This window comes from Mytilus galloprovincialis, chromosome 3, assembly GCF_965363235.1.
Source record: "Mytilus galloprovincialis chromosome 3, xbMytGall1.hap1.1, whole genome shotgun sequence".
Classification (NCBI taxonomy): domain Eukaryota; kingdom Metazoa; phylum Mollusca; class Bivalvia; order Mytilida; family Mytilidae; genus Mytilus; species Mytilus galloprovincialis.
Genome location: NC_134840.1, coordinates 51,862,947 through 51,886,927, shown reverse-complemented (window position 1 = coordinate 51,886,927; position 23,981 = coordinate 51,862,947). Strand labels below are relative to the sequence as shown.

The 23,981-nt window shown below is 32.8% G+C and overlaps 1 protein-coding gene across 1 annotated transcript; it reads right to left on the bottom strand.

Moving 5' to 3' along the window:
* Positions 1 to 602: 602 nt before the first annotated feature.
* On the bottom strand, positions 603 to 23,868 carry LOC143068264 (uncharacterized). The gene is made up of 6 exons (XM_076242186.1): positions 23,804 to 23,868; positions 20,831 to 20,887; positions 17,431 to 17,457; positions 6,370 to 6,792; positions 4,127 to 4,423; positions 603 to 2,888 (listed from the first exon to the last, which is right to left on the bottom strand). The coding sequence occupies exons 4-6, from the start codon at positions 6,719 to 6,721 to the stop codon at positions 721 to 723; spliced, it is 2,817 nt and encodes a 938-aa protein (XP_076098301.1). The 5' UTR covers positions 6,722 to 6,792; positions 17,431 to 17,457; positions 20,831 to 20,887; positions 23,804 to 23,868; the 3' UTR covers positions 603 to 720.
* Between the last annotated feature and the right edge of the window lie 113 nt (positions 23,869 to 23,981).

Genomic DNA, 23,981 nt, shown 5'->3' with positions numbered 1-23,981 from the left:
TGTTATATATATATGTTATATTTGTTATTCTCGTGGGATTTTGTCTATGTGTGTTACATTTTAGTGTTATGTCGTTGTTCTCCTCTTATATTTAATGCGTTTCCCTCGGTTTTAGTTTGTTACCCCGATTTTGTTTTTTGTCCATGTATTTATGAGTTTTGAACAGCGGTATACTACTGTTGCCTTTATTTATATTTTTAGAACAGATATCAGATTCCTGCACCTTGCAAAAGTTATGTTATTTTCATGACAAGTGAAATATCATTTTGTGCCTTGAATATCTGAGCATATAATACAGCGATAAATATCTGGAAATGTTCATTGATAGTATGTATAGAATGTTATATGGTCTATGCACTATACTTTGTGTATCAAAAAAGGTAGTGATCAGCCTTGGAACATTTAAATATCAAGTCAGCCCCATAAGGTTTTGATTGCATTACATGCAACCTTTACCTAAAAATGACTCCTCCTCTGGGGTGAGGCATAAAAATAGGATTTCATATCAATATGAACATCTACATAGTATGTTTTTATTATATCCTTAATTTCTGGAAATTTTGTTGTGTGATTTCGTAGAAGTTGCAATGACAAGAACAGGATTGACAGACATACTGACAGTCAAATATATTATTATCCTACATAATAATTATGTAACAAATTCTTTTAATATTAAGCCTAGGCAGTGTGTATTTTTCAAATCCATAGTTTACCAATTTATCATGAAAGCAGCTTGACGATTAACTGATAGTCCTCTTTCTTCCCAAAAACAACAATATTTTTCATAAAATCTTCAAAGCATATAACATCATTCACATCATGCTTTTCTTTCTTATTGGGTTCCTTCTTCGTAAGACTGAATGTTCTTTTCAATAAACTTTTATCTTTTTTAATTTCATCCTTTATTACCTTTTTGTCCTTATTAACATCTTCACATTCACTTTTACCAGGCGAAGCACTATCATTCTCTGTTTTGTGAACTATTTGTTGGTCAATGGTTTTGTTTTTTGAGTTTGCATTATGATACTCAGCCTGACCACTTTCAGCAAGTTTCTTAAGTCTGTCTCGTAATTTCTTTGCAAAGTTAAACCTCAAATTCAGAATGTCCAAAATCTTTTTCTTTCCCAAGAATGCTGCAATATCAAGTGGAGTATAGTTCTTAACATTTTTTGTATCAAGTACATGTTTTCTTCCTTCATACAATTCCAAGATTTCAGATGCTTCCATCTCACTGAAAAGCATAAGATAATGAAAGAAAGTGTTTCCATTTATGTCTAAAGGTTTATCCATTAGTTTCACAAACGATTCCAAGTGTATCCTATTCTGAACATCTTTCAACAGTATTTCAAAAGTCTGCTTTCTGTCGATTGTATATCTTCTCATTATAGCTGAAACCAACGCACTGAGTATAAGGAAATCTGCTGCACCAGGTCCATATATCTGTGGATCTCTACCTTTATACGTTAATTCATCAACTAACATAATGATGCTAGAAAATTGAACTGAACCTTCTAATTTAATGCTTTTTTCAGATAAAATTTCATTGCCAGGTGACAGATGATCACCAGTGTGTACTCCCAAGCTGTGAAACAGAATGAATTCAATATGCTTAAAAATCTTATTCACAAGATTATGGCCCGATGAACGCCAGTATGAGCAAATATATTGTGCAACATGCTGCAGAAAGGCATGATTTTCAAATGCATGTCTCACCAACCTCTCGCAAAGGATGTGATGATATTGTTCATCAATTTTGATAACTAGTTCATTTTCCAAATCAGTATAGTGATCACTCCTTACAAACTCAGTAATATATTGTAATGAACCATTTTGCAGTAGGAAATGAACCATATAATCAGAGGACAGAAACATCGCTTTGGACATACATGGATGAATAAACTGATACATGTCCTCGTCGAGTTTGAGGTATTTGTTGTTCATTCTGTGTAATGCATTTTCTATTGCTATTTTCTGATCTTCATTTGAACCAGGTTTTTCTGGTATGTATTTAAACTGAAATATTGTTTTATATAGTTCAACAAGTTTTCTGCAGAGATTGGGATCATTTAGATCTAGTTGATGATTACTATTTTCCAAAATATAAACTAGAATACAGTATTCAGTTACTATATCCATAGAATTGGAATGTTTTCTAGCAGTTTTATAAAGTTCTTTCAGTTCTTCAAAAAGATATTTTGGAGGATTGGTAAAATATTTTTCACCTAAATGAAAAAACTCTTTTTTAGAACAAAACATTGAAGCACACACAGGAAACCCCTTCCATGGTTCTTCAGTCTTAATTGCTTCAATAGCATCATTATCTAGTGTAACCTGTTCAGACAAATCAGTAACAATTCTTGGATCTCTGAAATTACTCTCGTATGATGCTGATGATGAAATGCTATTCTCTTTCATGTGTCTTCTTAATATTTCTTCTTTTTCTTCAGGTGTTAAACAACTGTTAATGTCTATAAATGCTTCACTCTTCAAATTATTCATTTCTGGTACATTTCTCACAATCTTTAAATCTAAATTCCTGCATGTCAATACCACTTGTATATTCCTTTCAGGTAATAATGATACAAGGTCTTTCATAAAGGCATTAAGAGAATCTTGAGTATACTGTTGATCATCAATGATTAGCAATGCATTACTAATATTTGTATATATTAAGTGATTTTCTGACAAATCTACTTTTAAAACCATGTAATCTTTCTCATCATAATGTGATGCTAATTCCAGACATATTTTACTCTTTCCTGTTCCTTCTCTGCCAGTGATGACCACTATGTTATTTTCTTGCATTTGTTTATCTATAGTGTCACAAATGGCTGGCCGTATAAATGTTTTGTCTTCTCTGTGGTCTAAAAGGGCTTTGTAAATCTTGACTGAAAAAAAAAAACATGACATGCATAGGTGTTAAAAGTTATATTTAAACAAACATTATATATTTTGACATACTTCTTTGCCAAATCTTGGTGATTTAAGAGGGGTCACTGTTGATGAATGGAATGAATTTGCTAAACTAAAGCTCATAAGGCTTGTACAGAGAATGAGACACAGTGTTGTGGAATTGTACCGGAATGAGATATCGTTACACATCCTATCAACTCAAATATTGACATTAAATTTGCCAAACATATCAAAGATTATTTGTAGACACTTTTAATGATATTGGGTGATTAATTGTTATAAAAAAATTAAATTTCAGTGAAACTTAAATTCCACTTTTGATTTGTTTAATTTTCGCTATTTCTATGAACGCAAAAGTCAAATGCATAGAATCTGTATAAGTGACCAAAATTAAGTTTATGCTTTGTGTATGGTATATGTTATCAAAATGCTACATGAATAGTTCATCTTTTTCGAGGATTAACTGATTTTTTTAAGTGAAAACATTTTTTGATGCAATAAAAATAGGTGGTCCTTAACTTTTGGCGAACTGTATAAATACAAAATAACAGTATTATACATGTTAACTAAGTAAAAGTTTTAATTTAACATGTCTGAGGAGACAGGGCCAATTATTCTCCAAGGAAACGAGATGTTTCATGAGATGAGTTAATGCTTATTCAACTGAAAACAATTAACATTTGCCTACCACTAATGTTTCCCCTTGAACTGACCTAATCACAAACTAACAAACAAATGGAAGTTTTTAACGACCTTGACTGGCTATACAGCCCTTGCACGGTCACAAACTAATACATGTTACTTAGAAAAACTTTCAAAGTCAATAGAACATGACTTAGGGCGGAGCCAAATAACTTCCATGGAAATGAGAAATGCCAATGCTAATACCACTTCATACCAAATATCATTGACCTAACACTAGTGGTTCCCAATAAACTGACCGAATCACAAACTAATACATGCAAAATAAGCAACGTTGCAAAGTAAATAGACCATAACTGAGGAGATGAGGCAAAATAATCTCCATTGAAATTAGATGTGCCGATGCTTATACAACTGCACACCGAAATGATTAACCTACCACTTGTGATTCACCCTAAACTAGACCTAATTCCAAACTAGTCCTGTTGCTGTCGACGCCAACAACGCTGGAAACAGCATGCATAACATGTCTTGCTATTTGACTCCATCAAGGCTAAATGACCATATTTACCTTGAAGTATTATTCTAAGTATAAATGAAGACATCTTTGTTTTTCCATTATCATATATCAGCAAGCAAAAATATTTTCCAGCATTTTCCATTCTTATGTCCTTTATAGTCAGAGATGGAAAATCAGGCACACCTCCACAGTACTGTTTATTAGAAAGGTCCAACTCTATCCTTCTATCATTTTCGTTGAACCATTTGACTGTTTTAAGTTTTTGTTGATCATCAAAGCATTGTTCCATAGTTATATCTTCTCCTTTATAAACATTGTATACAGTTGGTTTTGACTGTGATTCAATGTCTGAAAATAAGAAACTAAATAGCTAGTACCTTAAAAAAATATTTATATTTTATTTTCAGATATTGAAGTAAACAACCAATAGACAGCTCATCAAGTTCAATCTTGACTAATTAACACACCTGATCACCAAAGGTATCGTGGTCCAAGTAGTCAATGCTTTAGCGAATTCATTTAAAAAATTCTTTAAGTCGATAGATTTTTATGTATTTACCAAAAAGTTCACTGCCAATGCACATATTTTAGCTGTCCAAGAGCAATAATTCCAACATAAATGCACACACTATATGCTAAGTTTACCACTCCTGGTATTTCAAAGTTTCAGAACCAAGAAGTTGTCTGAAGGATCACATATTAGCAATCATGCTTTACAACTTATCCCGGTCATCAATGCGAAGCGTTTACCAAAAGTCATTCTGTTCAGAAGTATTTACTAGTGATCAATGTGTAACAAAAGTTCATTAAATGTATTGACACATTCAAAGAATGGGCAAACAGAGAGTTGGTATAGAACATTCAGGATTTATTTTGAAAACCTGTGATACAAGTGGAAAATATCCATGAATTTAAAAAGTATTTAATTAAACTAAACTCCGTGATTTATACGCAATTAAGTATGTGTCATCAGCCAAAATGTTGAGAAAATGGAGGATGGTACAGAGAAATGATTTCCCAATTTTCCATAATTGACAGCATGATTAATTTGACACAGACACAAAGTTTTAAAAAATTTCTGATATTAACGCCAACCTATAGTCTTGTTAGGTTAAATTTATTCAGATTGATCCATTCAATTATGCAACTGATTTTTTTCATGATAATAGCCTCAAAATGGGTCATAATTGATAAAAATGGGAAATTTATTAAAAAAATAGTTACTTCTTTCAAATGGCTGTACCAAAAAAAAAAAGAAGTTTATAACCACCATATGATTTGTTCTTCACCAATTAGTTTTTACAGTCATATAAACCAAAAATCAGGTTAAGAAAAAAAGTTATATTCTAGAAATTGTTGGCTCTTCAGAGGTTTACGTCCTTAATGGCAGTGACTATTTTGAAAAGACAATAAAAGATTTCTGCAATATTGACTTATTTATAGATTCTCTTGAAGATCATTTTTGCTTATGAAAGTTCCTCCCTATCAATAATAGCTTTTAATCATAGTGCTGGATAGATTATAAATATACATAAAACTTTTTTATTAAATTGAAAATGGTAGCTAACTGTCTGTTAAAATTAAAAATGTTAAATGTTAAAGTACTTTTATTTCCTGCTATTTGATGATCAGAATAAAAACCTGATTTATTCTTTATTTGTGATCGACTTAAAACTTCCAATTTAATTAGTTTTGTTATTTTTGATATAGCCTGCTTCATTCACGTGAAATATTAAAATCTTATCTTTTTACTTAAAGCTTTTCAAATTTTTCATTTGTGCATTTGACATATAATTCTTGAATGGTTTCACAAAGAGTCTTTGTAAAACCATTCAAGAATTATATGTCAAATGCTAAGAGGACAGAAATTAACTGCTGTTGAAATAGTTAATAGAAGTTTGTTTATGCTGTGGTTTATCGTAAGAGTTTAATCAGTTTTAAAACATGGCCACAACTTTCAATAAAATTAAATTGAGTATGAAAATGGGGAATGTGTAAAAGAAACAACTACCCAACCACAGCAGAAAACAGCCGATGGCCACCAATAGGTCTTCGACACAGCGAGAAAATAATGCACCCAGAGGCAGGCTTCAGCTGGCCCATGAACAAAATTGTGTACTTGTTCAGTATAAATGGATGTCCCACTAAATTCAAACATAAATGTACTAAAACAAAAACAAAAACATATAAATAAACTTCAAATCCTCTTAAAATGACCCAAACTGAGGAAAAATATCTGCATCCTAGCTGTTATGTAACTAAACATTTAGTTTGTAGTTATACTTTCAACCTGCCATAAGAATGCAATGTCATATCTTCTGTGTGGAATACAGGTATATTTTGTAACACTGACACAAATCCTGTCAACCAACCAAATCCTGACATATAGTTCACACAGCTACCAAATATTTCGTTCCTTAAACCAATAGCATTTCTAACAATACATCTATACTTTCCTTGATCTTCGGCATTAAAACTATCTATTGTCAAAGATGGCCATTTTCCACAATCCATTTTATATTTATCCTCAGATGCAGTGATTTTCATAATTTTACCGTCTTTTTCTTTCTGCCAGGTAACTGAACGAACAGGAATGTAGGACTCAATATTACATTCTATTTTGACATTGTCTCCATTGAAAATCATGAATTCATTGTCTATTCTTTTTACAAACAGTTCAAGTTTTGATTTGAGCAAAATGCTTTTTACATGTGGAACTGTAAAAACAAAAAGGATACAACAATTAGTATGACAATTTTACAAAATATTTGTTCATACAATATGTCGTAATAAATCCCACAAGCATAATCAGCAATGCCTGCATCGATTTAATTGCTATATATGTTGCGCTCCTACAACATTTCAATTACTTTAACAAGAGTGCACACACTGAAATATCTCGCCTTCTTTACTAATCATTGATATTATGTTGATAGTCCTAAGTATAAAGCGTTATTACAACTGTCACATAAACTTAACATTAAACAAGATAGTTAAACAAAGACCAATGAACCATGAAAATGAGGTCAAGGTCAGATGAACCATGCCAGGCAGACATGTACAGCTAACAATGCTTCCATACAACAAATATAGTTGACCTATTACTTATAGTTTAAGAAAAATAGACCAAAACACAAAAACTTAACACTGTCCAATGAACCGTGCAATTGAGGTCATGGTCAAATAAAACCTGCGGGACTGACATATAGATCATAATATATTTCCATACACCAAATATAGTTGACCTTTGGCATATAATATTAGATAAAAAGATCAAAACTTAAAAACTTAACTTTGACCACTGAACCATGAAAATGAGGTCAAGGTCAGATGACATTTGCCCGCTAGACATGTACACCTTACAATCATTCCATACAACAAATATAGTAGACCTATTGCATAAAGTATGAGAAAAACAGACCAAAACACAAAAACTTAACTATAACCACTGAACCATGAAAATGAGGTCAAGGTCAGATGACACCTGCCAGTTGGACATGTACACCTTCCAGTCCTTCCATACACCAAATATACTAGCCCTATTGCTTATAGTATCTGAGATATGAACTTGACCACCAAAACTTAACCTTGTTCACTGATCCATGAAATGAGGTCGAGGTTTAGTGAAAACTGTCTGACGGGCATGAGGACCTTGCAAGGTACGCACATACCAAATATAGTTATCCTATTACTTATAATAAGAGAGAATTCAACGTTACAAAAATTCTGAACTTTTTTTCAAGTGGTCACTGAACCATGAAAATGAGGTCAAGGACATTGGACATGTGACTGACAGAAACTTCGTAACATGAGGCATCTATATACAAAATATGAAGCATCCAGGTCTTCCACCTTCTAAAATATATAGCTTTTAAGAAGTGAGCTAACACCGCCGCCGCCGCCGTAGCCGCCGCCGAATCACTATCCCTATGTCGAGCTTTCTGCAACAAAAGTTGCAGGCTCGACAAAAATCAGTGAACCTAATGAAACTGATGTCAATATCAACTGAACACTCTAATGCAATATTGTTTGTAACGTTCATTTTGATTGGATGAATTCACTAATAATCATGACATCATTTGACAAGGAGCATAACTCTAGAACGGTAAAAGTGGTGCAACCAAAATTCAAACTTGATCTGTGTTTTGTGATAATTATCACTGAGCATAAGTTTCATAACATTTGGTTAAGAGAACAAAAACAAAACTTCCATCAAAGTTTTCCATTTGTAAAGGAGCATAACTCTAAAACCGTGAAAGTGACACTGCTAATATTCAAACTTGATCTGTGTTTTGTGGTAATAACCATTGCGTATAACTTTCATAACATTAGGTTGAGGCTAACTCAAGTAAGGGAAAGGAATTGAAATATTCAGAATTTTTTTTCCATTTGTAAAGAGACATAACTCTAGAACGGTAAATATGAAGGCCGCAAAATACAATCTTGATCTCTTTTTTGTGGTAATAAGCATAGCGGATAAGTTTCAAAACATTTTCTTAAGGTTAACTTAAGTTAGAAAACGGAAACCAATTTTGGAACATACGTACAATGGAGAAGGGTAAATCTAAATGCCCCCCCCCGTTTCTGCGGGAGCATAATTACAAATAGGGGCTCTAAAGAGCCTGTGTCGCTCACCTTGGTCTATGCGTATATCATAAACAAAGGACACAGATGGATTCATGACAAAATTGTGTTTTGGTGATGATGATGTGTTTGTAGATCTTACCTTACTAAACATTCTTGCTGCTTACAATTATCTCTTTCTAAGGAATCTATGAATATATCCCAGTAGTTAAAATCTTTTGTAAAAATTTACAAAATTTATAAAATTTATCAAAATTAATAAAAATTGACTAAAAAGGGCAAAAACTCCTTAAGGGGTCACTTGACCATTTTGATTATGTTGACTGATTTGTAGGTTTTACTTTGCTGTACATTAGTGCTGTTTACAGTTTATCTCTATCTATAATCATATTCAAGCTAATAACCAAAAGCTGCAAAGTTTTTCTTATAATAACCAATTCAGGGGCAACAACCCAACAAAAGGTTGCCTGATTGGTCTGAAAATATCAGGGCAGATAGACCCTGAACTAACGAACAAATGATTCCTGTCAGATTTGCTCTCAATGCTTTGGTTTCTGAGTTTTTAACCAAAAACTGCATTTTACCCTATGTACTATTTTTAGCCATGTCGGACATCTTGGTTAGCCAGCGGGGTCATCCGATTTTTTAACTTGATACCCTAATGATTATTGTGAACAAGTTTGGTCAAATTTGTCTCAGTAGTTTCAGAGAGAAGATTTTTGTAAAAGATTACAAAACTTGACAAAATTGACAAAAATTGACTATAAAGAGCAATAACTCGTTGAAGGGTCAACTGACCATTTTGGTCATGTTGACTTTTTGTAGATCTTACTTTGCTGAACATTATTGCTGTTTACAGTTTATCTCCATCTTTAATAATATTCAAGATAATAAATAACCAATAACCAGATGCTCCACAGGGCACAGCTTTATACGATCGCAGAGGTCGAACCCTAAACAGTTGATACAAGTTAGGACACAACATTCAAGCTGGATACAGTTCTGAATTTGGATTGTGATTGAAAAGTTGACACAGCATAGGTTTCTGACACAGAATGAATGTGGTCTAATGAACTTGATTTTCTTTTTTTGCTTTTGAGCAACTTACTATGCTGTTCGATATTAATCCTCTCAAAGAAAAAACATTTGATGAAATTTTCTTTTTAAATTCTGAAATTTGAAATGAGAAAAAAAAATTGACCCCCACCCCAATTTTTTTTTCACTTCCCCCTTCCCTTATTCCAAAAATGATCTCAATTCAAATTTCTAATGGAGTTTGCAACAATAACTACTCATTGAAATACATCATAAAATATCAAAACATAAAATGTCATACAGTCATGGTTAAAATTAATATCCAAAAGGACACAGATGATGCCCCCGCTAGCATATAAATAAAGGGACATAGCTCAATAACTGTAAAAGTGAAGCTGCCAAAAATTGAACTTAAACTGAGTTTAGTGGTAATAAGCATTATATATACATTTCATTAAATTTAGTTAAGACAAACTAAAGATAAGAGAACAGAAACTAAAAAAATCTTCAATTTTTCCACTTGTAAAGGGGCATAACCCTAGAATGGTAATCAAAGTGCTTGTAATCACTGAATGGTAAAGATTGCTTTAATTTATCAGTTGGTAGTAAAGTGAATATTGCATTGTATATTGTATAAAGCATTGATTTAATTTGATTCAACTTCTATTCTGGACAAAGAAAGATAACTCCAACTTTCAAAGAAGATTATATAAAGCATTGGTTTTAGGAGATTCAACAACCATTCTGGACAAGGAAAGATAACACCAATTTTTTACTTGAAACTACAAAAATGCTTGTTTTTGGTCCTTTTTTTGGCCCTTTATGTCTCGACTGTTTGCCCCTTAACCCTTAGATTATATCTCAACCTTCTACTTATGGTTTTAAACATTGTGGTACAATTTCAGAACAATTAAAATACTTGTACACAACTTTCTGTTCTGACACTAGATAACTGATATTTTTGGGCCTTTTGGGCCCCTAATTCCTAAATCTTAGAAACCATAACCTCCAAATTCATCCCGAGCTTCCTTTAGTGGTTTTAAACATTGTGTTAAAATTTTATTGATTTCTGTTTACTTATACTAAAGTTATTATCTGGGAATCATCCGTTTTTGGACAACGCTGAAGACGACAATGCCGACAACGACGTAATACCAATATACAATCGCAATACTTTTTGCAGTTGTATAACCAGATGCTCCGCAGGGCGCAGCTTTATACGACCGCAGAGGTTGAACCCTGAACGGTTGGGGCAAGTATGGACACAACTTTCAAGCTGGATTCAGCTCTAAATTTGGACTGTGATTAAATAGTTGACACAGCATAGGTTTCTGACACAGAATGAATGTGGTCTAATGAACTTAAAATGTTTGTTTTGCCTTTGAGCAATTCACTTTGCTGTTGAATATTAATCCTTTCCAAAAAATTGAAGAAATAGCAATAACTACTCATTTAAATACATCATAAAATATTAAAATGTAAAAAAAAGTGCTTGTTATCACTGAATGGTAAAGATTGTTTTAATTTATCAGTTGGTAGTAAAAGTAAAAATATGCATTGTATATTGTATAAAACGATGATTTAAGTTGATTCAACTACTATTCTGGACAAAGAAAGATAACTCCAATCAATTGAAAATTTCTTGCTATTGCACAATATTGCACAATTAGATATTTCTTGCTATTGCGCAATACTGTGCAATTGAAAATATTTGCTATTGCACAATACTGTGCAATTGAAGATTTCTTGCTATTGCTCAATACTGTGTAATTGAAAATGTCTTGCTATTGCACAATACTGTGCAATTGAAGATTTCTTGCTATTGCTGAATACTGTGCAATTGAAAATTTCTTGCTATTGCACAATACTTAATATAATAATTTTGGATCCTGATTTGGACCAACTTGAAAACTGGGCCCATAATAAAAAATCTAAGTACATGTTTAGATTCAGCATATCAAAGAAGCCCAAGAATTCAATTTTTGTTAAAATCAAGCTAAGTTTAATTTTGGACCCTTTGGACCTTTATGTTGACCAATTTGAAAACGAGACCAAAAATTAAGAATCTACATACACAGTTAGAATCGGCATATCAAAGAAACCCAATTATTCAATTTTTGTTGAAATCAAACAAAGTTTAATTTTGGACCCCGATTTGGACCAACTTGAAAACTGGGCCAATAATCAAAAATCTAAGTACATTTTTAGATTCAGCATATCAAAGAACCCGAAATATTCAATTTTTTGTTTTAAACAAAGTTTAATTTTGGACCCTTTGGACCTAAATGTAGACCAATTTGTAAACGGGACCAAAAATTAAGAATGTACATACACATACACAGTTAGATTCGGCATATCAAAGAACCCCAATTATTCAATTTTTGATGAAATCAAACAAAGTTTAATTTTAGACCCTTTGGGCCCCTTATTCCTAAACTGTTGGGACCAAAACTCCCCAAATCAATCCCAACCTTCCTTTTATGGTCATAAACATTGTGTTCAAATTTCATAGATTTATATTTACTTATACTAAAGTTATGGTGCAAAAACCAAAAAAAAAAGGCTTATTTGGGCCCCATTTTGGCCCCTAATTCCGAAACTGTTCGGACCTCAACTCCCAAAATCAATCCCAACCTTCCTTTTGTGGTCATAAACCTTGTGTGTTTAAATTTCATTGATTTCTATTTACTAATACTAAAGTTATTGTGCGAAAACCAAGAATAATGCTTATTTGGGCCCTTTTTTGGTCCCTAATTCCTAAACTGTTGGAACCAAAACTCCCAAAATCAATCCCAACCTTCATTTTGTGGTCATAAACCTTGTGTCAAAATTTCATAGATTTCCATTTGCTTAAACTAAAGTTATAGTGCGAAAACCAAGAAAATGCTTATTTGGGCCCTTTTTGGCCCCTAATTCCTAAAATGTTGGGACCAAAACTCTCAAAATCAATCCCAACCTTCCTTTTGTGATCATAAACCTTGTGTTAAAATTTCATAGATTTCTATTTACTCTTACTAAAGTTAGAGTGCGAAAACTAAAAGTATTCGGACGACGACGCCGGACGACGACGACGCCAACGTGATAGTAATATACGACGAAAAATTAAAATTTTTGCGGTCGTATAATAACAACAAAATTTCCTTAAAATTACCAATTCAGGGGCAGCAACCCAACAACAGGTTGTCTGATATATCTGAAAATTTCACGGCAGATAGATCTTGACCCGATAAAAAATTTTACTCCATGTCAGATTTGCTCTAAATGCTTTGGTTTCAGAGATACAAGACAAAATCTGCATTTTACCCCTATTTTCTATTTTTAGCCATGGCGGCCATCTTGGTTGGTTGGCCGGTGTCATATGGTATTTTAAACCCCCTAAAAGGTGAACACGGGGTCAAATTACCATGCGGTAAAATGACCCCAGGGTCATTATACCGCATGGTATTTTGACTCCGGGGTCATTTTTCACATTTGGTATTTTGAACCCCCCTGCGGTATATTGAACCCCTCTGTTTTAGATAAATAGTATTTATCTTTATCTTATCTTAGTATTGCAGATAATCTTATTTTCAATTAGTTGGCTATCATTTTTTTTAATTTAAAGTTTTTAGTAGGGGTTCAATATACCGCAGGGGGGTCAAAATACCATGGCAAAGTAAAATTTTCAAAATATCTTTTCCATCATGTTTAATACATACAAACAACTTATTACAGTATATTACTATGTAACGGAGTGAAACAGCTTGAATTTTTGAAATTCAAGGTCTATATAGTAAGGGGTTCAATATACCGCAGGGGGGTCGAAAAATTTTCAATCATGATAAATACATACAAACAACTTATTATAGTATTATTACTATATAAAGGGGTTAGAATGGCTTGAATTTTTGAAATTCAAGGTCTATAGTAGGGGGTTCAATATACCGCCGGGGGTCAAAATACCATGGCAAATAAAATTTCTAAATATCTTTTCCATCATGTGAAATACATACAAACTACTCAGTGGAGTACTATTACTATGTTACAGAGTTAGAATAGCTTGGAATTTGGAAGTTCAAGGTCAATAATAGGGGGTTCAATATACCGCAAAGGGGGGGGGGGGTCAAAATACCATGGCAAATAATTTTTCAAAATATCTTTTCCATCATGTTAAATACATACAAACAACTTATTATAGTATTATTACTATGTAAAGGAGTTAAAATAGCTTGAATTTTTGAAATTCAAGGTCTATATAGTAAGGGGTTCAATATACCACAGGGGGGCAAAATACCATGGCAAAGTAGAATTTTCAAAATATCTTTTCCATCATGTTAAATACATACAAACTTATTAGAGTATTATAACTATGTAAAGGAGTTAGAATAGCTAGAATTTTGAAATTCAAGGTCTATAGTAAGGGGTTCAATATACCGCAGGGGGGTCAAAATACCATGGCACAGTAAAATTTTCAAAACATCTTTTCCATTATGTTTAATACATACAAACTACTTATTGGAGTACTATTACTATGTTTAGGAGCTAGAATAGCTAGAATTTTGCCATGGTATATTGAACCCCCTACTCTTGACCTTTAATTAAAAAAATTCTGGCAATTTTAACTCTTGTATGTAGTTAGAATACACCAATAAGTATTTTGTATGTATTAAACTTGCTGGAAAAGATATTTTAAAAATTTTACTTTTCCATGGTATTTTGACCCCCCTGCGGTATATTGAATCCCCTGCTCTAGACCTTTAATTTAAAAAAAAATCTGACAATTCTAACTCTTTTGTGTAGTTAGAATAAACCAATAAGTAGTTTGTGTTTATTAAACTTGCTGGAAATGATATTTTGAAAATTTTACTTTGCCATGGTATTTTGACCCCCTGCGGTATATTAAACCCCTTATTCTAGACCTTTAATTAAACAAATTCTGGCAATTTGAACTCTTTTATGTAGTTAGAATACACCAACAAGTAGTTTGTATGTATTAAACTTGCTGGAAAAGATATTTTGAAAATTTTACTTTGCCATGGTATTTTGACCCCCCTGAGGTATATTGAACCCCCTACTCTAGACCTTTAATTTGAAAATTCTGGCAGTTCTAACTCTTTTATGTAGTAAGAATACACCAACAAGTAGTTTGTATGTATTAAACTTGCTGGAAAAGTTATTTCGAAATTTTACTTTGCCATGGTATTTTGACCCCCCTGTGGTATATTGAACCCCCTACTCTAGACCTTTAACTTAAAAATTCTGGCAATTTTAACTCTTTTGAGTTAGAATACACCAATAAGTAGTTTGTATGTATTAAACTTTCTGGAAAAGTTATTTTGAAAATATTACTTTGCCATGGTATTTTGACCCCCTCCCCCTTTTTTACCATGGAAAATTAAAACTACCCTTTATACGATTCGCTCGTGTATGTGACAACGTTTTAGATTTTAGCGAGAGAAATTTATGTATTACTGAAAAATTATTACACCAGGGTTTTCGATATCACAAACTGGTCAAAACATTTACTAAATTTTATCACCGGTATAAGGAAATAATTCGTAAATACAACTCAACATGCAGACATCTTATACGTTCAGGTATTTCACATCCAATCTTTTATAGTAATATTCTTTACAAAGCACAAAAATGTCAGTATTCATCTCAAAAGCTTTAAACAGACTTATTAAGAAGGGATATAGTTACGATACTGTTGTCAGGTCATTAAAGATTGCATATTTTGGCTTTAATATTGATTCACTTATAGGGTCTTTGCATCGGAACTAAACACATTTATTTAAAAAAAAAGTTATTGGCATGACACGGGTTATGTTCTTCTCATATATCTTATGATAGTATGATACTAAACCCCTAACGGAACGGATTGTGCCTGATATTCATATGATGAAGACATAATCTTTCAATCAGTTTAATTGAGGTCTGGAGCTTGCATGTCAGTTAACTGCTAGTAGTCTGTTGTTATTTATGTATTATTGTCATTTTATTTATTTTCTTTTGTTACATCTTTTGACATCGGACTCGGACTTCTCTTGAACTGAATTTTAATGTGCGTATTGTTATGCGTTTACTTTTCTACATTGGCTAGAGGTATTAGGGGGGGGGGGGGGGTTGAGATCAAATAAACATGTTTAATCCCGCCACAATTTTGCGCCTGTCCCAAGTCAGGAGCCTCTGGCCTTTGTTCGTCTTGTATGATTTTCAATTTTAGTTTCTTGTGTATAATTCTGAGTTTAGTGTGACGTCCATTATCACTGTACTAGTACACATATTTTAGGGGCCAGCTGAAGGACACCTACGGATGCGGGAATTCTCGCTATATTGAAGACCCATTGGTGGCCTTCGGCTTTTGTCTGCTCTATGGTCGGGTTGTTGTCGCTTTGACACATTCCCCCATTTCCTTTCTCAATTTGATATGTTATAATTACAAATAATTAAAGCATTCAAGCTACATATGGTCTAGTTATAATGTGTCAATTAGTATTTTGAATGACATTTTGTTGGTAAAGACTTAAGAGCACTTACACCAAGCAAAATATTTCTTTTAATCAATCTTGAAAATGAACCTCCCCTTCTTGTATGAATGATTTTTTCATCTATGATTAGCTTTAGAATAATGTTTAATGTTCTAATAATCATCTAAGATGAAAAAAAACAGGGGGGTTCAATTTACCATGGGGGTTCAATTTTCCATACATGGGGGGGGGGTCAATTTACCATGGGGGGGGGGGTCAATTTACCATAGCGCTATTTTGACCATAGCGGTATTTTGACCCGGGGGTATTTTGACCCGGGGACAATTTACCATGCGGTTCAAAATACCATATGACACCGGCTACATTTTTAAAACTAGATGCCCAAATGATGATTGTGGCCAAGTATGGTTAAATTTGGCTGAGAAGATTTTTGTAAAAGTTAACAACGACGGACGACGATGACGGACGACGACGGAGGCTGACAACAGATGCAAAGTGATGAGAAAAGCTCACTTGGCCCTTAGGCAAATGAATTTAACCCTGTATAATGAATAATTGAACCATAAGAAATAACTATATCAACTTCATATATACTAGAGGGAAACATATTTGCAAATATTTCTCACACTCATCTGATAATTTCTTAGAATTGCATATTGGTGAGTGTAATACCGTTTATAATTTTGTTTTGTTAAAAGATACTTGTTACTCAGCACTTAATAATGATGTGCTCTCTCAAGGGAGACTTGTAGAAGTCTACTCTCTCTTTAACGGGATCTTACTGTTACATTGGCGGATCCAGGGGGGAGGGTGTTCCGGGGTTGGAACCCCCTTTTTTTGGACGATCAATGCGTTTGAATGGGATATAAAGTTGGATCCCCCTTTTGTCCTGGGGTGGAAACCCCCTCCCTTTTTAAAATGGCTGGATCCGCCCCTGTGTTATAACCTATATGCAAACACAATGCATCTGAAATAGGCCTATATTTATTGTCTAAGTGCATTATGTTTGTCATAGCATTAAATACAAATCAAAACCTGAAATAGACCATGCATGTTGTGAGCGAAGTTCTCAATATGAAAATGGCTATAGACAGAATTGAACCCATACCCTAGTATAAATGGGTTGATGTTATCACTACCGGTAGAAAAGGACAAACTTCTGAGTTCCTTTTCAGTAATATTTTCTTTATACAGCTAATGAAAACACACCAAAGTGGTTAAATAATTGTTCAGTAATTCATTATTGATAAGCTTATTGACACTCACCACTAAAGAAGAGAAATCCAATGAGAGCTGTAAAAAAAGAAATAATTAAGATATCAATATCATATTAAAATCAAAATGCTTGGAACCACTGAAGGAAAAAATTGCTTCAATTTATCAGTGGGAGTAAAATTAAATATTGCATTGGTTGTAGTTGATTTAACAGCAAGTCTAGATAAAGGAATATAACTTCATTTTTAAAGATGACTTTATATTTTTAGAACAGATATTACATGTATTATATTCCTCCAGCTTGCAAAAGTTATAGCATTCTAACTTGTGCCTTGAATATCCGAGCATACATTTATAATTTCTCATGAATAGGATGAGTAATTTTTTTTTATCAATGCACTATATTTTGTGTATCCAAAAAGGTAGTACTGATAAACCTTGGAAGATTTAGATATCTAGTCAGTCCTATAAGAAGGATACCATTCATCATATAAAATAGAGCACACTCTCTTCTGTAAGGGGTTTAGTATAATACCTTCATAATATATGAGAAGAACATATCCAGTATCATGCCAACAACTGGTTTTAATATAAATATGTTTATTTCTGATGCAAAGACCCTGTAAGTGAATCAATATCAATACCAATATATGCCATCTTTAATGACCTGACAACAGTATCGTAACTGTGTCCTTTCTAAATAAGTCTGTTGAAAGGTTTGGTAAGCCTTTGAGGTAAATGCTGATATTGTTGTGATTTTTAAAGAATATTACCATAAACAATGATAAAAGATTGGATGTGAAATACCTGAATAAATAAGATCTGCATGTTGATTTATATTTATGAATGATTTCCTTGTACATGTTGTACTGATGAATGTAACAACGCACTTGGTTTTCACGAAAGCAATAGGCTCCAAGGAGCCTGTGTCGCTCACCTGATATTTTTTTTGCAATTGATGCATGAAATAATGCAACCGTTATGTATATTTTTGCTTTAGTTAAAGATATATTAAGTCAAAAACTGATTTTTGATTTGATTTTAAACATAGTTTATTCAATAAGAAACGAAAACGATTGAGCAAAAGGCACAGCCTATAAAAGCTCTCTCCATATTACATGTACAAGGTATAATTGAATTATATCATCTGTATCTAAATAATGCATTTTTTCACTATGTTCTATTTTTAGCCAAGTTTGCCATGTTGGTTGGCAGACAGGGCCATCAACATTTTTAAACTCAATACCCTCATGGTGATTGTGGCCAAGTTATTTCAATTTGTCTCAGTTTTTTCAGGAAAAGACTTGAGTAAAAGATTACAAAAATTTACGAAAAAATTGTTAAATTTGACTTTAAAGAGCAATTACTCCTTATGGGGTCAATTGACCATTTTGGTAGATCTTACTTTGCTTAACATTATTGCTGTTTACAGTTTATTTCTATCTATAATGAAATTCAAGATAATAACCAACCAGATGCTCCGCAGGGCGTAGCTTTATACGACCGCAGAGTTTGAACCCTGAACCATTGGGGCAAGTATGGACACAACATTCAAGCTGGATTCAGCTCTAAATTTGGATTGTGATTAAACAGTTGACACAGCATAGGTTTCTGACACAGAATGAATGTAGTCTTATAAACTTAAAATTTGTTTTTGCCTTTGAGCAATTCACTATGCTGTTGAATATTAATCCTCTCTAAAAAATGTTTGAAGAAATTTTCTTTTTATTTATGAAATCTGAAAGGAGAAAAATTGACCCCCTCCCCCCCTCCCCCCCAATTATTTTTTCACATCCCCCTTTCCCTTATTCCAAAACTGATCTCAATTCAAATTTCTAATGGAGTTTGCAACAATAACTACTCATTTAAATACATCATAAAATATTAAGAAATGTAAAAAAAATGCTTGTAATCACTGAATGGTAAAGATTGTTTTAATTTGTTAGTTGGTAGTAAAAGTGAATATACATTGTATATTGTATAAAACAATGATTTAAGTTGATTCAAAGACAAATCTGTGTTCTGGACAAAGAAAGATAACTCCAATTTTCAGAGAATTTTTCATAAAAACTGTGCATTTGAAAATTTCTTGCTATTACCCAATATTGTGCAATTAGATATTTCTTGCTATTGCACAATACTGTGCAAATGAAGATTTCTTGCTATTGCACAATACTGTGCAATTGAAAATTTCTTGTTATTGAACAATACTCTGCAATTGAAGATTTCTTGCTATTGCGGAATACTGTGTAACTGAAAATTTCTTGCTATTGCAAAATACTTAATATAATAATTTTGACCCCGATTTGGACCAACTTGAAAACTGGGTCCAAAATCAAAAATCTAAGTACATGTTTAGATTCAGCATATCAAAGAACCCCAAGAGTTCAATTTTTGTTAAAAATCAAGCTAAGTTTAATTTTGGACCCTTTGGACCTTAATGTAGACCAATTTGAAAACGGGACCAAAAATTAGGAATCTGAATACACGGTTAGATTTGGCATATCAAAGAACCCCAATAATTCATTTTTCGATGAAATCAAACAAAGTTTAATTTTGGACCCTTTTGGCCCCTAATTCGTTGGGACCAAAACTCCCAAAATCAATCCAAACCTTCCTTTTGTGGTCATTAACCTTGTGTTAAATTTTTTTAGATTTCTATTAACTTATACTAAAGTGATTGTGCAAAAACCAAGAAAAATGCTTTTTGGGACCTGTTTTGGCCCCTAATTGCTAAACAGTAGGAACTAAAACCTCCAAAATCAATCCCAAACTTCCTTTTGTAGTTATAGACCTTATGTTAAAATTTCATAGATTTCTGTTCACTTTTACTAAAGTTATTTTGGGCCCTTATTCCTAAACTGTTGAAACCAAAACACCCAAAATCAATCCCAACCTTCCTTTTATGGTCATAAACCTTGTGTTTAAATTTCATAGATTTCTTTTTACTCTTACTAAAGTTAGAGTGCGAAAACCAAATGTCTTCGGACGACGCCAACGTGATACCAATATACGACCAAATTTTTTTTCAATTTTTGCGGTCGTATTAAAACAGGTGATCCAAAAACATGTTTAACCCTGCAACATTTTTGTGCCTGTTCCAAGTTAGGAGCCTCTGGCCTTTGTAAATAGTCTTGTATGATTTTTAATTTTAGTTTCTTACGTATAAATCGGAGTTTAGTATAACATCCATTATAACTGAACTAGTATGTACATATTTATTTAGGGGCCAGCTGAAGGACTCCTCCGGGTGTGACAGTTTCTCTCTGCGTTGTTATGATGAACCTTAAGGTATTAACACCTGTTGCTAGTTTTATCACATGTTGCTATGGATTGGTGGTTTGAAAGGTAAGGGGGAAATAAACAAATGCCACGTTTCCAATGAATATAAGAAATTTGAAGTATAATGATAAGTATTATCTTATTTATATCTAAAATGATCTGTATTTACCTGAATATATGATGATTACTACTATTAAGATAACTGAAGCTTGTATCGACCAGGTACCTAATAAAATAAAATAATGATTGGTGCAAAGTCCTTTCATGAGTAAAATATTTTATTAGTCAATGCTAGTTGTATTTTCCAGTAACAACAGGAACAAAATGTTTTAATTGTTGTGTACCTCCAGTTACAAAATGAGCACAATGTTTCACTTGATGTATAAACGTCGACCATAAAAAAGACTTCAAATCATGAACAAGTTGTTAAGAAAACAGACATCAAATTTGGCCCATTGTCTTGATAGTAACATTTTAGAATATTTTTTGCATCATTTTGTATTTGCATTAGCTTTCTACAAATAATGAGGGTAGTAATGCCCTTTACCGTCAGGCATCGAATGGTCATTTTCGGCTACCGTTAGCGTCAAATTGATTGAAATTTTACCTTCAAAATATACTTATCGTGATTTGTCAGAGGTCCCAAATAACTATCATTATCGTCAATTTTGGAGAAAAATTAACGTGATTCTTCAAAATCAGTCGATTTTTTCAACGTCTAAAAGAAAGTGTACATTTTATCGTCATGTACCAAAAATTACCATTAACGTCATTTCGCAAGAATTTTTACCATTATTCGTCACCCCCATTACTACCCTCATTAATGTCTCTTCAGTGATGTTAGGGATCAAAACAGTATTTGGAAGGCCATAACATTTACCTCAATATAGGATAGACTCTTGAATTTTAAAGAGTCAAGATAGGATGACTGAATTATTTAAACCAGGGGGGAAATATAATACAAGCCAAAACGAAAAAATATAAACAAGTCTTAATTGAAAACAACATTCAAAACTATGATTGCGTTAGATAAAAACTGCAATTGTTTACGTGTGCATGTGGTCTTTTGGAAAATGTTGTTTGGTCTGTATTTAGACCCCTCCACAACGAAATTTGTTTTACATGCACACATAAAAAAATGTGTTGCTATCCAATGCAATCATAGGTTTGAACATTGTTTTTAATTTAGACTTGAATATATATATTATTTTCATTTACCTATGTATAATATGACACAGTTTTTTTAAAAGTGATGCTTTTTCTAAAAATTGTTTAACATTTCACAACGGTATCATACTTTAACCTTGTTTAATATGTTTATTTACCTTTTACCTTAATTATTTATCACTTGTAATTTTTATTAACTTTGTATTTGCATTCAGGTATCACAGATCAAATTTATTCATTCATTGTGTGTTAATGTGAGTTTTTTGATTGAGTTAAGCCTTCCAAATGATATTTTATAGTACGTCTTTCTATGTCGTGATGTTGTGACTATTGTTTCCTAAAAAGGGAGAAGGTTTGGTACCATTAAAACGTTTAATCCCGCTGCAAATGTTTGCACCTGTCTTAAGTCAGGAATCTGATGTACAGTGGTTGTCATCTGTTTATGTAGTTCATATGTGTTTTTTGTTTCTCGCTTTTATATAGATTAAACCGTGGGTTTTCCAGTTTGAATGGTTTTACACGAGTAGTATTTGGGGCCCTTTATAGCTTGCTGTTCAATGTGAGCCATGGCTCCGTGTTGAAGGTCGCACATTAACCCATAATGGTTCAATTTAATAATTTGCTACTTATTCATCTCAAAATAACAGAAATTGTGTAAAACAAAACCCTCATCATAGGGCATAACCCTTTTGGAAATAGATGGTAATAATAGTTCAAGGGAACACTAACTAGTACTGAGCATGTGAGTTTGAACAAAGCTCCTGTTTGTGCACTCTAGTCCAATCTTATTTGACAAGTATTGTCAGTTTTCCTATCAAAGGTCGATTGTTTCTTCCATTTCCTCCACCAATAAAAATCGACCATCAAGAGATAGCACAATAGTGCTAAAAGTGGTATCAAACACCAAGAAACAAAACAATTGATTTCAAATGGCATCTTTAAATTGTTGAATATACAGACAGACAAGGGTAAAACTAAATGCCACCTTCGCTACAGGGGATGGGGTGGGGATAAAAATTATTGATTAGCACTGTTTTTTAATGTGTTCAAGACAATGCAAACCTATGATATAAGCTTAATAAAAATCTGTCAAGAATTATGCACAGGAGTTCTAAAAGGACAGTTAAACAGATGTCCGACATTGCTATGTCCTCCTCAACATGTTGAACAATGGACAAAAATGAGGTAAAGGACAACAGACATATGAGATGGAACTTAACATAAGACATAAGTATACAAGGCATGAAGCCTCCAGGTCTTCTTCCCTTTGAAATATAAAACTGAATATAAAGTTTTTACTCCATCCACTGGATTGCAATTTCTTTAGAAAGTACCCCACTACTTCATAGCCCCATTGCTTTCTATGTAAAATTCCAAAATTTCAAGCTCCTTTGGTTTAAGTTCAAATAAAGTGACAATTATTGCATGTAAAAGCATCACTTTATGGTGTCTTGTTTTGAAAAAAATCAGCATAACTTTAATGTTAAATAAGAAAGAGCTGTTTCTCTGAACTTCTGATGTACCAAAATAGGTACTTCAGATCTGACAAACAGACAAAATGTATCCTCCTTTGTTAAAACTCAATGCATTTTTTTATTATTCAAAGTTATGTCTAAAAGTGTTCTAGGATTTCCAGTCATTCAGCTTTACAAAATCACCTAAATATTCAACATATTTGAAAGTTACACCCATGCATAGAAACTTTTTTGTGTTAAATATGTACTACTGGTACTTTCTGGTGTGCTTTTTGACAAGGACTGAATTAGTGGTGTTACACCTTTATGTCTCGCATTCTGAGACAACAAGCAAAAGATGATTGTGACCTAAATTAAAATCAATAAACCATGTGGTTTTTTATACAATTTTTGCAAAACATTTGTTACAACTAGTTGACAATGGACCACAGACACAATAGAAAAAGCAATCAATAACCCCTTGGCGAGCTAAAAAATCATATTTTTTCTTGCTTTCTTACATGAACCTGTAACTACTGACTGCAACTGTATCTTATCAACTGTATCTGCTTCTTCTGGTGGTATCATTCTGAAATGGCAAATATTATTAAGTTTTGTTTCTTCTACACATTCAAAAAACATTGACAGATGCCTTTCTAAAAAATACACAATCACATAACAGTAACATAACAAACCATA